At 40.7% G+C, this 14,158-nt stretch overlaps 1 protein-coding gene across 2 annotated transcripts in view; it reads left to right on the top strand.

Moving 5' to 3' along the window:
• LOC126100153 (protein bric-a-brac 1-like) overlaps positions 1–14,158 on the top strand; it is a 117,347-nt gene that overhangs the window by 62,127 nt on the left and 41,062 nt on the right. Inside the window, exon 5 of one of the 2 annotated variants that reach the window (XM_049910695.1) lies at positions 5,846–7,129. The exons of the other annotated variant lie outside the window; for it this stretch is intronic. Coding sequence (XP_049766652.1) covers positions 5,846–6,105 — 260 coding nt within the window. The 3' untranslated portion in view covers positions 6,106–7,129. Of the gene's footprint in view, positions 1–5,845; positions 7,130–14,158 lie in introns of those variants that run through there. 2 annotated transcript variants of the gene reach the window in all.

The raw sequence follows: 14,158 nt of genomic DNA, 5'->3' as shown, positions 1-14,158 counted from the left end.
TTAGTTAGGTTTAATTAGTTCTAAGTTCTAGGCGACTGATGACCTCACAAGTTAAGTCACATAGTGCTCAGAGCCATTTGAACCATTTTTTTGTGATTGCCTCTGCAGCAGGATCCACCCCAGCCTGAGAAGCCTGAGAGAGGGCGTAGATGGGGAATCGTAGCAGGCAGATACTGTGAGGACACCATATGTTGAAAGGTGGAATGATATGGAGGCACAGTTGATGTCACTAGGTGGGGTGTACTCATGGTCAAGGCATCGGATGCGTGCAAAGTCGCCTGCCTGAGCATCTTTGTTGCAAGCTATGAGGCATAGATCACTATTAATCAGTTTGATGGTGATGTCGTCAGTGTTGAAGTCTCTGAGACAGCCTAGTGATGACAGGTAGAGCTGTTTTGGGTTGGTTTCTTCACACTGGCTAGAGGATGGTGGTTGTTATCACTGTTCGTAGCATCCGAGGCGATGTAGTCCTGGAGAACCCATGCTGGTTTCAGGCAGTTAATCAAAATGGTCATTAGTTTGCCATTAATTGGAATGTCAAATGCAAATGTGTCTCTCTAAGAACTTGATGGGCCCTCTTGTACAGTGGCTGTAGTGCTGGTCAGACCAAGTCATCCCATAACAATATGTGTTCACAGTTGGAGAGAGCTTTATGTAAAAACACCGGGGCCACCTAATGCGGAGCGGGAATGGACGTGAATGTATCTGATGTGGTGTGGTGTTTCATTCATTGAACTAATGCCAGGAGGTCCGTATGCTTGGAATCTTGCATAGGCAGAATGATATTGCAGAAAGTGCCAATTATTCCTCGTATAGTATTTTGGCCAGATATGCTTGTAGTTCCTCCTTAAAGGTGGTTTAGATGCTGAGTAGTGTTCACTGCAAAGCTTCAGTCCACAATCCGCCGTGGCACATAAAGATGGCTTTGAGAGTCCTGTGCCACTGTTTGACTAACTTGCTCCCTGGGGATGATAGGCTGTAGTGCAGTTACGTTTGAGTCCACAGATGTTACACTGGGTACCAAAGAGTTCAGACTCGCACTGATGGCCTTGACTGGTAGTTATCATGCCCGGCATTCTGAAATGCACCATCCATATCATCCATATTTATACGGTGGTGCAGGTGATGGACTCTGCCATGATGTCCTTGAGGGAACGGGGCTGCTCTCACCCACTGGAAAGCTCTGTCTGTCATTGACAGTGAATACTTGAATCCCTCTGACTCTGGTAGAGGGCTGGTGAGATTGATGTGTACATGGTGGTGCTCTGTAATGAGACGGATTCTGGTTCTGATGCCTTGGTGGCACAGGTTGTTGAGTTGGTGGAAAATTGCGCTGGGTATTGTTTATGGCACTAATGACCGAATACTGTTGAAGGGCATATTGTAGACGATCAGCATTTCAGTCCCTGGGACAGTGCTTTGTTCAGTTCGTAGACAGTATTGTGGTTGCACATCAACTCTGCAGTGCTTGTGTCGTTGCACTGGTTGGTGGCTAGTTTCTCATATCGAGTTGGAGGGAGATGACATTGACTTGTGAGAAGCAGACTGTGATGATAAGTAGGCAGTGATGCAGTTGTCAATTCCATGCAGGTGTTGTATATATGTAGTATACTGAGCAACGAGGCCCAGGTGTCGGTAGTATCAGAGACTGACATTCTTCAATGGATGCTGTATGGCATCAACTGTAAACACTATAACATGATGCCCTTTGATACCTTCACAAACGTGTGTCATTGCTTCATTCTCAGTCAAAGACCAATCATTTGCTTTGAGAGGACGTGAGTTTCTGTGAGAAGAACTGGAGGGTCTAAACCTCCCTGGCCACTAGTTGTTGCAGAATGGTGCTAATCATGGTGTCACTTGTGTCCATGGTATCTGTGAGCTATGTTTGTGGCGGGGGGTGATTTTGTGTGCGACACAGTCCTTAACGAGGTCAGAAGCATCCTTCATCTTTGCAGTCCACTCAACCTTCTCTTCCTTTGCTTGTTAGATCCTGTTAGCGTGTCTGTGAGGGATATTTGCAGAGACATGGCTTGTGACAGGTGCTGCTGGTACAAGTTAAAAATTCATAAGAATTGACAGAGCTTGGTCCAGTGTTGGTCTGATCAACACACTTATGTCATTTAGGGTGGTGAAACTCGTTCAAGGTGTTGGCCATGTTCTTCAGAGGTAGCTAAAAAAATAAGGATTCATCCAAATAGGCATAGCAGACAATGGAAACATATTCAGAGGTACTGAACGATGTTATAATTGCGATTTTTGTAATGTTGCCTTTGTGAATGGGGATTTGTAGGTAAGCTTTTTTACAGTCAGTCACAATGAATAGTGTTGTGCCTGCTAGCAAGTGCGTGAAATCTTGTTTATTGGGTACTGGGTAGCTGTCATGCACTGTACTGGTGTTAAGAAATCTGTAGTTGCCACAGAGTCTTAGAGTAATGTGCTTTTTCAGTAGTAATTTGATTGGTGATGCCCACGAGCTGTCAGATCGGTGAACTATGCCTGCCTGCTAACAGTTCTTCAGTCACCATCTTAGTGCCACATAACTTGGCCAAAGTCAGTCAGTGCACCTTGTGACAAACTGGCAACCTGAAAATTGTTGGTATTCGACGAACGCTGCCATTACTTATCACACACACTTACACATTTGCCACATGCTCAGGCTTGCTGGCCATAAAGGTGCTGGTTGTGAGGGCAAGACCATGCACACTTCCCTGTATTTGTTGGAGTGGCAGATGCATGAGATGATCTTGAGGTGCTAGTGTGAGTGCAGTGGATGTGTCCTCAATGCATTGTAGGAGAGACATTCTCAATGTGGAGTGTGTCTGAAGCTTTGCAACAGCCATTGTAATGCTGATGTGCCAACAATAGTTTTCCTGCTCTCATGCCACACTCCCTGAGTCTGTTGACGTATGCAAAATCATTGTCCTACTGCCTGGATGTGCCTTGTGCTGTGTCCTATGGGAATGGGGTTGTCAAGGTGAATAGCCGTGGCATGCAGCGCCCTGTATTGTGGTGCAGGAGTGAAACATGTCATATGTCCAGTGAATGATGGAGGTGATACAGGATGTTGATTCCCACTACCAGTACTGTGTCATAAAAGTTGCATGTGGCAGTTATAAGAGGTGTGTGTTACATCTGTGCACTGTGATCTTCAAATTATTAGCCACACGAAGTTTAGAGCTGATGTTTTGTCAAAAGTTGATGTGTTCTCCAGCGCTAATGTCGGATCCAGTGTCCACCAAAAAATGCTACCTGGAATTGAGGTCAGAGATCTCTCCCAGGTGTGCAGTCAAGGGACATGTGTTTGAGTCACATGTAGTGACTGTCAACAACTTGACCTGTCTGGGTGAGCCGATGTGCTTATGGTGGCCCGCATTTTGAATTCGGAAACTTGCAGGGAGAATGGCAGTTGCATGTGTGGAGTTGTCACCAAAGCCAGAACAGTGTTCTGTATTCCAAATATTCGTCATATATAGCCTGTTTTAATTGTTGCTTAGGTGTCAGAGATAGCTGTTGTAGCAGTGCTGATTTGACTATGTCATACTTGTTGTATGTAGGTGAAGCTACAATGACATTACTGGTTAGTTCAGTGTGTTCGGCCAGATGACAAATCAGGGTGTCGAATAAAGTATTATTGTCTAAAATGCTTAATGTCACAAATACACTCTGCACAGCTGCAGAACATAAAGTGGGTTTTTCAGGTTGACGTGGTGGCGATTTAGTCTGGGATCTGAATCTGCCAGGTAGATAATGGACATGTAGCGGTGCAGTTACATTCGATCATGCCTGTATTGGCAATGAGGGAACTTGTTGAAATCACTGTATGGTAAGAAACACTACTCACGGTACATTGTAGTACCCAACCGCCTGTGTAGGTTGTGCGAAAGGGGAGATGTTCGGTCACATTACGCAGTGCAGGCATTGCGATCGACTTGTGTGGCATATCACAGTTTGAAATAAAGTCCACATGCTGATTGTGTGTGCACTGTTGTGAGTTAGTGGTAGATTCCTGTTTGAAATCCAAGGGCGAGTTGTCTCTGTTGCCTGCCATTGTTGTGGCTTCGTAGGAGTTGTGTTGGTCAATAACATACCACTCGTAGCCCCAGTATACGTATGTTTTATCACAGGATCTGTACAATGATTGCACTTTACGTGCATTAATTCCAGATGCGTTGTTCTGTGGAGCTGGTAGAGCTGTATTTACAACAAAAGATGGCTGCATCATTAATGTTCAGTAAGACGCAACAACAAACATGATGTGTTTCGCATTTGCCGAGGGGTCACCACTGTGGAAGTATTCCCTACTGACTGACCGCGTATGTCCCAATAATGGAGTCAAAGCAGTTAGTTGCACATATATTTTATTTAAGAAGTGCAATACAATAGCCTCTCTGCAACATGTCATCGCTCAGAACCCATTGGGGGGGGGGGGGGGGGGAATGGAAATGAGCGTACGGCATTGTGGGCCGGGAGTCCCCGATTCGGGGAAGTTCGGCCGCCAAGGGCAAGTACTTATTGCATTGGGTGACTTGCACATCGGAGGTGGGGCTGAAATGATGACGACGACAACACAAAACCCAGTCCTTGACTGGAGAAAATCTCCTGCCCCAGCTGGGAATCGAAACCGGTCCTCTTGGCGTGGCATTCCATCACGCTGACCACTCAGCTAACGGGGTGGACAGAAATCACTGAAATCATTGACTGGTCCACAAATGTTCCTCTCCTCGGTCGCCAGCGATGTGTGTCACAATTGATGTCCTCACAGACTCAGTTAAGTTCTCAGCAGCAACTGGAGCAGTTATTCATTAATTAGCAATTACTTTTAATGTTTCTACATGGTTATTTGCAAATTAAACACTGCCTTATGGGGCTCTGGGTGTTTTTATTGTTCTTTTTTTCCCCTTATTCCTAACCTAAAATAACTGAGTTGCTGTAGTTACTGAGTTAGAGAGTAAATGTGTGTGTGTGTGTGTGTGTGTGGGCGAGCGCGCGCCTGTGCATGTATGTGTGTCACTAAATGCAAAGTTATTTTTGTGAATTAGCTGCATGATTGATACTTAACTTTCTTTAAAAATTGAAATTTATCTGAAATATATGGTTCTGCCCTTGAACATTAACAATTAAAATGACAACAGTTGATGCAACCCAAATTTAAATACCTGCCAACATAAAAAGCAAACCTATTGACCTCGTTCCTCATCTGCAGAAGTACCAACTTTAACTATGTTTCCTAAAGTAATTTTGTTACTTTGATAATTTTTTCAGTGCAGTAAGATTGAACTTCTGTAGATTCAGAAAACTGTGACATAATTTAAAAATAAATCTCAAGCTCAGTTTGATATGAAATCACACTATTGCTGTCATCTCAACAGTGACATACTTTTATTCTGTTGTGACTTTTTTTTATGAGAATGAATTTTTTATCTTGAACTAAAAAACTAAAAATCCTAATCGTGAACCACACTAACAGAATTTTTTGCATTAATGCTGCTGATGTATCACAGATATTGTATATGTAATATAGAACTGTAGTATATTTGTTGGTTCACTGAGAGAGAAAAAATTGTGTTGCTTTTGAGTGAACATCTGCATAGTTAATGATAGTGACCATGGAAGCCGTAGTGCAAAATTCGGGTACCTGTAAGGGAGTCATATGTTGTAATGTTGTTCCACAAGTAGGGGATTAATCATTAATGAAGAGTACAGAACTGATTAAATACATATTTTTCCCCATTTTATGTGTTCCTTTACACTGCTTTGGATAGTGAAAGGAAGGCAACTTCGTGATGTACACCTTTTCGATGGGCAGTGAGCAGAACCCTTCCCCCACCTGTTACTGTTGCAGATGTCATTAGACGTCAGAAGAGAAGATCGCAGTGCAGCAGGCAGCCACGCCCGTGCCACCTGTGCCATAGGATGTTCAGTAACTCAGGCAACCTGAAGCAACACATTCAAAATGTGCACCTACCAGCCCAATTCATCACATGTCCTTGTTGTCCGAAGTTACTTAAGAACAAACACTACCTTCGTAAGCACCTCGTCCTTTACCATGGAGCGCCATTGAGGCGCATCCACACTCATGCTGGCCGTATTGTGTGTGTGTAATATTGAAAGTACTGTGGCAAATAAGTGGAAGTGCAACTCAGTACCTGTTGCGTGCATTCTTATGAAGTGCTGTATCTCAGTGGCTAGTTGTTCACTAAGACTGATTCATACACATTGAAGTGAACTGTAGTTAGTTGACAATCCAACTGGCATATTTGATTGGTGATTTATGGTGCCATTAGCATGATGTTCGTTGAAATTTAGTTTAATATCTTAGAGACTCTTGTGAGGCATGTGAACCATTACATGTTACGTAACAGCATTTTTTGAGGCTAAATATGATATTGTGAACTCAGAAGATACGAATCTAAGTTAAATTTCATTTCTTAGCAATAAGACTGTGCTGGAGGAGTCATATTGGCCATATAAACAAGTTTTAATATCCACGCAGTTTTTGTTTTTTGAAATTGTCAAAGATGGTGCTCATTTATACAAATATGGATTGCTATGGTATAATTCACACACTCAGAGTTTCAATAAACCTTTTGGTCAAAATGTGTGTCATTTCTTGGAAAAAATATAATAATATTTTTGTAGCTGAATGCATGTAATTCTATGAAGATTTAGGCATAATTATCGTGCCATTGATCACAAAATAAATTAACAGAAGGAACTTTTGTGCTGGGGTATGTGTGCAATAAAGAAAATTCTGTGTGCTTGTTTATTGGTTAGAAGGTGGCTTAGCTCTTTGAGGGCCGATTGTAACCTTAACTAACCACGGTCGCATTGGCTAACCACATGTTTTTCTCAGTTCGCACCTCATAAGTGGTAGCTCATTAAACCAACCACACATAATTCAACTAGATGACAGAAAATTTGTTGTGTAGCACTTTTGCTGCATATGTACAAGTTGAGCTGATATTTTATACTAAGCATTGTTGTTATTAGGAGTATCACATATTTTTTATAGTTCTTCAGTATGCAACTTTTTTTGTAATAATCATTTATATTCGTATGTGTATCTTCCATAAATCTAATAGGAATTTTTATTTTTATTTAATTTTTTTTTTTTTTAATTCAGACAGAATTTTTCATACTTCAGGTGCCTTTCTGCACGATTTGTGGTGCTAATCACTGCCAATTCCTTGCGTCCACAATGCCAGGGGGGGTTTGGAGGTCTGTTCCTCAACTGAATGTTAATTGACGAACTTCCTTCTAGTGATAACACTATTGGTAGTAATGATGACTGGCATTTACTACCAATAGTACCTGGTTTACACTCATGTGCCAAGCATAGTTATTCTGAACGTAACAGTGACAATGATGTGACAAGTAGAAACAATGAGGTGTTCTTCATTGCTCCATCAACAGTCAGTAAACTGGAGGCATGGAACAAATGGTCATGAAGTGCCATTAGCTACTGGACAAGATAATGTGGTTGCAGATATGAGGAACATAGTGAAACTAAAGCCAATTTACTTATTTTGAGTTTTTGGTGAGACACATAATAAAAGACATAATATTTCATACCAAGTGGTATGCAACATAGGCAGGCAGAAATGCAACATAGACAGGCAGACACTTTTCCGTACCAACAAACATGAAATAAAAGCTACCATTGGATAATTTGTAAATGTGAATCGCTTAACCTACAGAGGTTACTAGAGCACAGGTGTAGACCTTGATGAAAGTTAGTGTCATGTGGAATGAGTCATTTTACATTCTCATGGCAAATTAATTTGTGCATATGATTATTCTGAACATTTGTAAGGTTTTTTCCCCCCAAAGCTAATGCTAGTAAAAAGCTTTAGTAAGTTATTGAGTAATTTGGAGCCAAATTACAGTTATGTAACAGAATTATGACAAACTACAGATTTCATCCATTGGCAGGTCATTTAAATAAAAAATTCCAAGAATCCCCATCAGAAGCTCACAATTGATAAAGTAGTGGTTAAGTTTAAAGGCAGTACATGAGAGACACCCAAAGAAAGGGTAAAAAATATGGATGTTATATGACTAAAGTGTAGTGTAAATTGAAATTTGATATGTGTACTGGAAAAGTTTTACATGCTCCAGTTGTAGGGTTAGAATCAAAAGTGATTCAAAATTTAATTCATTAACCTTCACAAAAACAATTGTATTTTTTTATGGATGGTTTTTTTACTACATACGATCTGTTTAAGATCTTGAAGTCCAGTGGTTTGTATGCTTGTGAAACTACATGAGGTGTGTACAAAAAGCAACAATAATTTTGTAGTTTCACATTTTGTATTAAGCCAATTCATGTGAATTTCTCGTTATTATGTTGGTAAACATATCAGAAAAGTATCTGTATGTTGTTAGTCATGTTGTATATTTAGTCTTGTCAGTTGTCAAAAAGGTTACATGTGCTTATTTTGTATAAACATTGATCAGAGCGTTTATATTACATTTTGCTGTAAACATAAACTAGAGTGTAGCAAAGTTTTATAAATTACAGTTGTGAACTGGCTGTTACTCAGCAACCGTATACTAGTTTCAATATAGGATTTAACAGTTTTATAAATGGTAAATATAGCTTTTCGCGAGTCTGCCATGAGTAAAACAAAATTTTATGACTGGTATAAACATTTTGAGAAGGCTGTGTAGACATTGTAGATGATGAGTGCTCTGAATGTCCCCACCTTGACTGGTTTGACGCGGCCCGCCTTAAATTCCTCCTCTGTGCCAACTCCTTCATCTCAGAATAGCACTTACAACCTACATCTTCAAATCTCTACCTTCCCCTACACCTTTTATCCTCGCCAGCTCCCGCTAGTACCATGGAAGTTATTCTATGATGACTTCAACAGATGTCCTACCATCATGTCCCATCTTCTATTTTCCATACCGAATCCCCTCATTCCTTACCTTATCAGTCTTCTGTAGCACCACGTCTCAAGTGCTTTGATTCTTTTCTAGTCCAGTTTTCCCACATTCCATGTTTCACTATGATACAATGCTGTGCTCCAAACTTACATTCTCAGAAATTTCTTCCTCAAATTAAAGCCTATGTTTCATACTAGTAGACTTATCTTGTCCAGGAATGCCCTTTTTACCTGTGCTAGTCTGCTTTTGATGTCCTCATTGCTCATCTGCCATTGATTATTTTGCTGCCTAGGTAGCAGAATTCCTTAACTTCATCTACTTTGTGACCATCAGTCCCGATGTTAGGTTTCTTGCTGTTTTCATTTCTGTTACTTCTCATTACTTTTGCCTTTCTTCAATTTACTCTCAATCCATATTCCATTTAGCAGATCATGTACTTCTTCTTCACTTTCACTCAGAATAGCAATGTCACCAGTGAACCGTATCATTGATATTCTTTCGCAATGAATTTTAATTCCACTCCTGAACTTTTACTTCCATCTTGCTTCTCTGATGTACAGATTGAACAGTAGTGGTGAAAGACTACATCCCTCCCTTACAACCTTTCTAATCTGAGCACTTGGTTCGTGGTCGTCCACTCTTATTATTCCCTCTTGGCTCTTGCACATGTTGTATATTGCCTGTCTTTCCCTATACCTTACCATTATTTTATTCAGAATTTTGAACATCTTGCACCATTTTACATTGTTGAACGATTTTTCCAGGTCAACAAATCCTATGAATGTGTCTCGTTGTTTGTTTAGTCTTGCTTCCATTATCAACCGCAATGTCAGAACTGCCAGTCTGGTGCCTTTACTTTTCCTAAGGCAAAACTGATCATCATTTAACACATCCTCAATTTTCTTTTCCATTCTCCTGTATATTATTCTGCTCAGCAACTTGGATGCATGAGCTGTTAAGCTGATTGTGCAATAATTCTTGCACTTGTCAACTCTCTTGGTCTTCGGAATTGTGTGGATGATATTCTTCCGAAAGTCAGATGGTACGTCACCAGACTTATACATTCTACACACCGGCATGAATAGTTATTATGCTGTCACTTCCCCAAATGATTTTAGAAATGGAATGTTGTCTGTCCCTTCTGCCTTATTTGATCTTAAGTCCTCCAAAGTTCTCTTAAATTCTGATTCTAATAATGGATCCCATTCTCTTAAATCGACTCCTGCTTCTATCACATCAGACAAATCTTTCTCCTCATAGAATCCTTCAGTGAATTCTTTCCACCTTTCTGCTCTCTCCTCTGCATTTAACAGTGGAATTCCCATTGTGCTCTTAATGTAACTACCCTTGCTTTTAATTTCACCAAAGGATGTTTTGACTTTCCTATAGGCCGAGTCAGTCCTTTCGACAAACATTTCTTTTTTGATTTCTTCACATTTTTCATGCAGCTACTTTGTCTTAGCTTCTGCGCACTCGCTATTTATTTCATTCCTCAGTGACTTGTATTTCAGTATTCCTGAATTTCCCTGAATATTTTTGAACTTCCTTCTTTCATCGATCAGCTGAAGTATTTCTTTTGCTACCGATGGTTTCTTCACAGTTACCTTCCTTGTTCCTATGTTTTTCTTCCAAACTTCTGTGATTGCCTGTTTTAAAGATGTCCATTCCTCATTGCTGTATCTGTAGCTTTAGAGAACTTCAAGCATGTCTTGTCATTCCTTAGTATGTCTGTATCTCACTTCTTTGCATATTGATTCTTCCTCACTAATGTCTTAAACTTCAGCCTACTCTTCATCACTACTAAATTGTGCTCCGAGTCTATATTTGCTATTGGGTACACCTTACAATCCCGTATCTGATTTTCTAATCTCTGTCTATGATGTAATCTAACTGAAATCTTCCCATGTCACCCAGCCTTTTCCAAGTATACCTACTCCTCTTGTAATTCTTGAACAGAGTATTCGCTATTACTAGCTGAAACTTGTTACAGAACTCAAGTAGTCTTTCTCCTCTTTCATTCCTTGTCCCAAGCCCATATTCTCCTGTAACCTTTTCTTCTACTTCTTCCCCTACAACTGCATTCCAGTCCCTCATGACTATTAGATTTTTATCTCCCTTTACATACTGTATTACCCTTTCAACATCCTCATGTACTTTCTCTATTCTGCATCTCCAGCTTGCAATGTCGGCATGTATACCTGAACTATCATTGTCGGTGTATGCTTGCTGTCGATTCTGATAACAACAGCCATATCACTCAACTGTTTACAGTAACTCATTCTCTGGCCCACCTTCCTATTCATAATTAATCCTACTTCCATTATTCCGTTTCCTGCTGCTGTTGATATTACTCTATGCCCATCTGACCAGAGATCTTTGTCTTCTTTCCATTTCACTTCACTGATCCCTACCGTATCTAGATTGAGCCTTTGCATTTCCCTTTTCAGATTTTCTATCTTCCCCACCATCTTCAGGCTTCTGACATTTGATGCCCAGACTTGTAGAAAGTTATACTTTTGCTGTTTATTCAATCTTTTTCCATGGTCACCTCCCCCACGACAGTCCCCTACCGGAGATCCTAATGGGGGACTATTCCAGAATCTTTTGCCAGTGGAGAGATCATCATGATGCTTTTTCAATTTCAGGCCACGTGTCCTGTGGATACATGTTATGCATTTATGGGGGGGGGATCAATGATATTTTTGAACACCCTTCATAAATCCCAGAAACTTGGAGAGGAAAACAAACTTGAGAGAAGGGAGTAGAACTATTGGATAAACAGTGATGGGCTTGATATCTGCAGATGGAAGGATAATGGTACAGTTAATATGATTTCCACTTATCATGCTCCCTCAGAAGTGTCCATAATAGGCCGCAAAATGGAAGATGGAATGATAATCAGTATCGAGTGCTCTGTTCCATTGAAAGATTGTAATTTTAATATGAATTTTATCAGTAATTGTTATGTCAGACTATGTTACAAACAGAAAAAAAATGAGATGTTGATGAAGTTTTTTTTTTTCTTCACTGTATTGGCCTCTGTGTCAAAAAAGTGTTTGTTATGCCCAAGGAATGCCAAATGGAGCAGCTCACCAGCAAACACTTTTGTCGCAAGGTCTGCAGAAATTTGTTAGCTCCAAAAATTGTTTCAGTGGCTGTGTGTATGCAAAAATCATTTCAAACCAAGCATACAGACATATGTAGACAAAAGTATTCATCATGAAAGCAGCAAACATCAGCCCATTCACTCAACATATCAAAGATGTTCAGTTTGCAGTTCAGGAAAAACCTTAATCTAAACTTTGTGGATGTGTTCAGAGTAAAAGTACCTTTGTGTCTGAGAATGGGCAAGGAATGTTTCAAAAATTCCACCCAATTTCAGCCTTTGGCTGAACCTCATTTTTTTAATGTTTTTATCAGTGCACTCGCAGAATGTGCTGAAAAAAGTAATAGTTCAACTTTCTGCCCTCAGTTGAAAATATTGCACTGTAAGCAATTATAATGTGAAGTATTGCCTGTTTTAACGTCAGTATGCTGTTTGTCGCTTGGTGACACGTGTGGTTTTCTGTTGTGAAGTGACTGTTGTTGAAAAAGAGTTGGGAAGGTTGAAGTTTTCCATAAAAAGAACAATGGCTATTGACAAGAGACAGTGCACTGCCAGTAAAGTTGTTTTATCGTCATAGCAGTGCCGCATTGCAGGAGTATCGGCAATGGAAACAGCTGCAAGGAGACATGTCAATAAATGAGCCAAAGAATATGCCCAAGAAATTTGAAGAAACAGGTGAATTAGGTGGTGCAACAGGGAGCGGAAGACAGCCCATTCCTATGGCAGTTGTTGAAGTTGGCTGTAGCTGTAGCCAGACATGCAGCACATGCCTCAAATTCTAAGGCCAGTGCTCCAGCTGTGACACAGGATTTGACTCTCCCCAGGTCAGCAGTTCAAAAGATTTTGGGGTGCGTTTGGTACTTGTATCTCTATAAGATTCAAAATGTGCACAAAATGAAGCCCCAAGATAGGTTACAAGGTTCTGACTTTGCCCTTCATTTTTTTGCATGCATGAAAATGAATTACTTGTTGCCGACAAATATTCTTAGGATAGTTGAAGCACATTTTACTCTGCACGGTGTCGTGAATGCACAGAACTCTCACACATGGGGCTCTACTGCACCACATGTTGTGCAGGAACATCCTCTGCACACAGCTTATGTGACTGTAGTGTAGCTTCACAAGCTCCTTCATTCTCAGTCTGTTTTTCTTCAAGGAGGCGACACCTCATGGGGCTGTTGGATTTACAGTGACATGTGCATGTTATGAGGAGTGCCTTGTGCAACACGTGATTCCAGCTATGCAAGACTGCAGCTGTGTCCACAGCACTATTTTGATGCAAGACGGAGCAACACCATATGCCGCCTGCTGGGTGAAAGATTTGCTTTGAGAAACCTTCAGTGGTGAGCACATCATCTTTTGGCAATTTCAAGTGTGCGGCGTTCCAGGGTGGTCATTTAGTGAGCCATATAACATATTGTGAAATGAGAGATGAAATAACCAGTCCATGCACAATATACATCACAATTTAACTGACTGTTTCAGCTCTCACTGAAATTAATGGAATCAAAAAATAATTACAGCAACTCATGTCATTGCTCTAATTTGAGTCACGTTCTTGGTGATGTATGTAGTGTATCACTGGCATAAGGAATTTTCCCGGAGAGATTAAAATACAATTACCTGATCAAAAGTACCTGGACATCAATGTGGAGTGCCCACCGTTTGCCTTTATCATGGCGTGAAATATGCTGGGCACACTTCCAGTGAGGTGTCTCGAAAGTCTGTGGAGGAATGGCAGCCCATTCTTCTTCAAGAGTCAAAATCAGAGAAGGTAGTGGTGGTGGACACTGGGTCTGAAGGGAAGTCGATGTTCTAAAACGTCAGGACGATGGCCAGGTCAGTCCGTTTCTCAAACCATTGTGTCACAGTTGCTGCTTTATGATGGGGTGCATTGTCATGGTGATACAAACAGTCATTCTCTCCAAACTGTTCCTGTATGGTACGCAGTACACATTGCTGTAAAATGTATTCGTATCCTTTCGCATTTTACATTTTGTTATGCGCCATAAGGCGACCGTGCACGAACTACGAATAACTCCCCATACTGTAACACCAAGTCCTCTGTACTTCTTTGTTGTCACTACACAATGGCAGGTAGCATTCTCCAGGCATTTGCCAAACTCAAACCCTTCCATCAGATTGCCACAGGGTATAACA

This window comes from Schistocerca cancellata, chromosome 9 (assembly GCF_023864275.1).
Source record: "Schistocerca cancellata isolate TAMUIC-IGC-003103 chromosome 9, iqSchCanc2.1, whole genome shotgun sequence".
In the NCBI taxonomy this organism is placed as follows: domain Eukaryota; kingdom Metazoa; phylum Arthropoda; class Insecta; order Orthoptera; family Acrididae; genus Schistocerca; species Schistocerca cancellata.
Note: the sequence above shows the minus strand (reverse complement) of the source record. Positions and strands in the feature narration are given on the sequence as shown.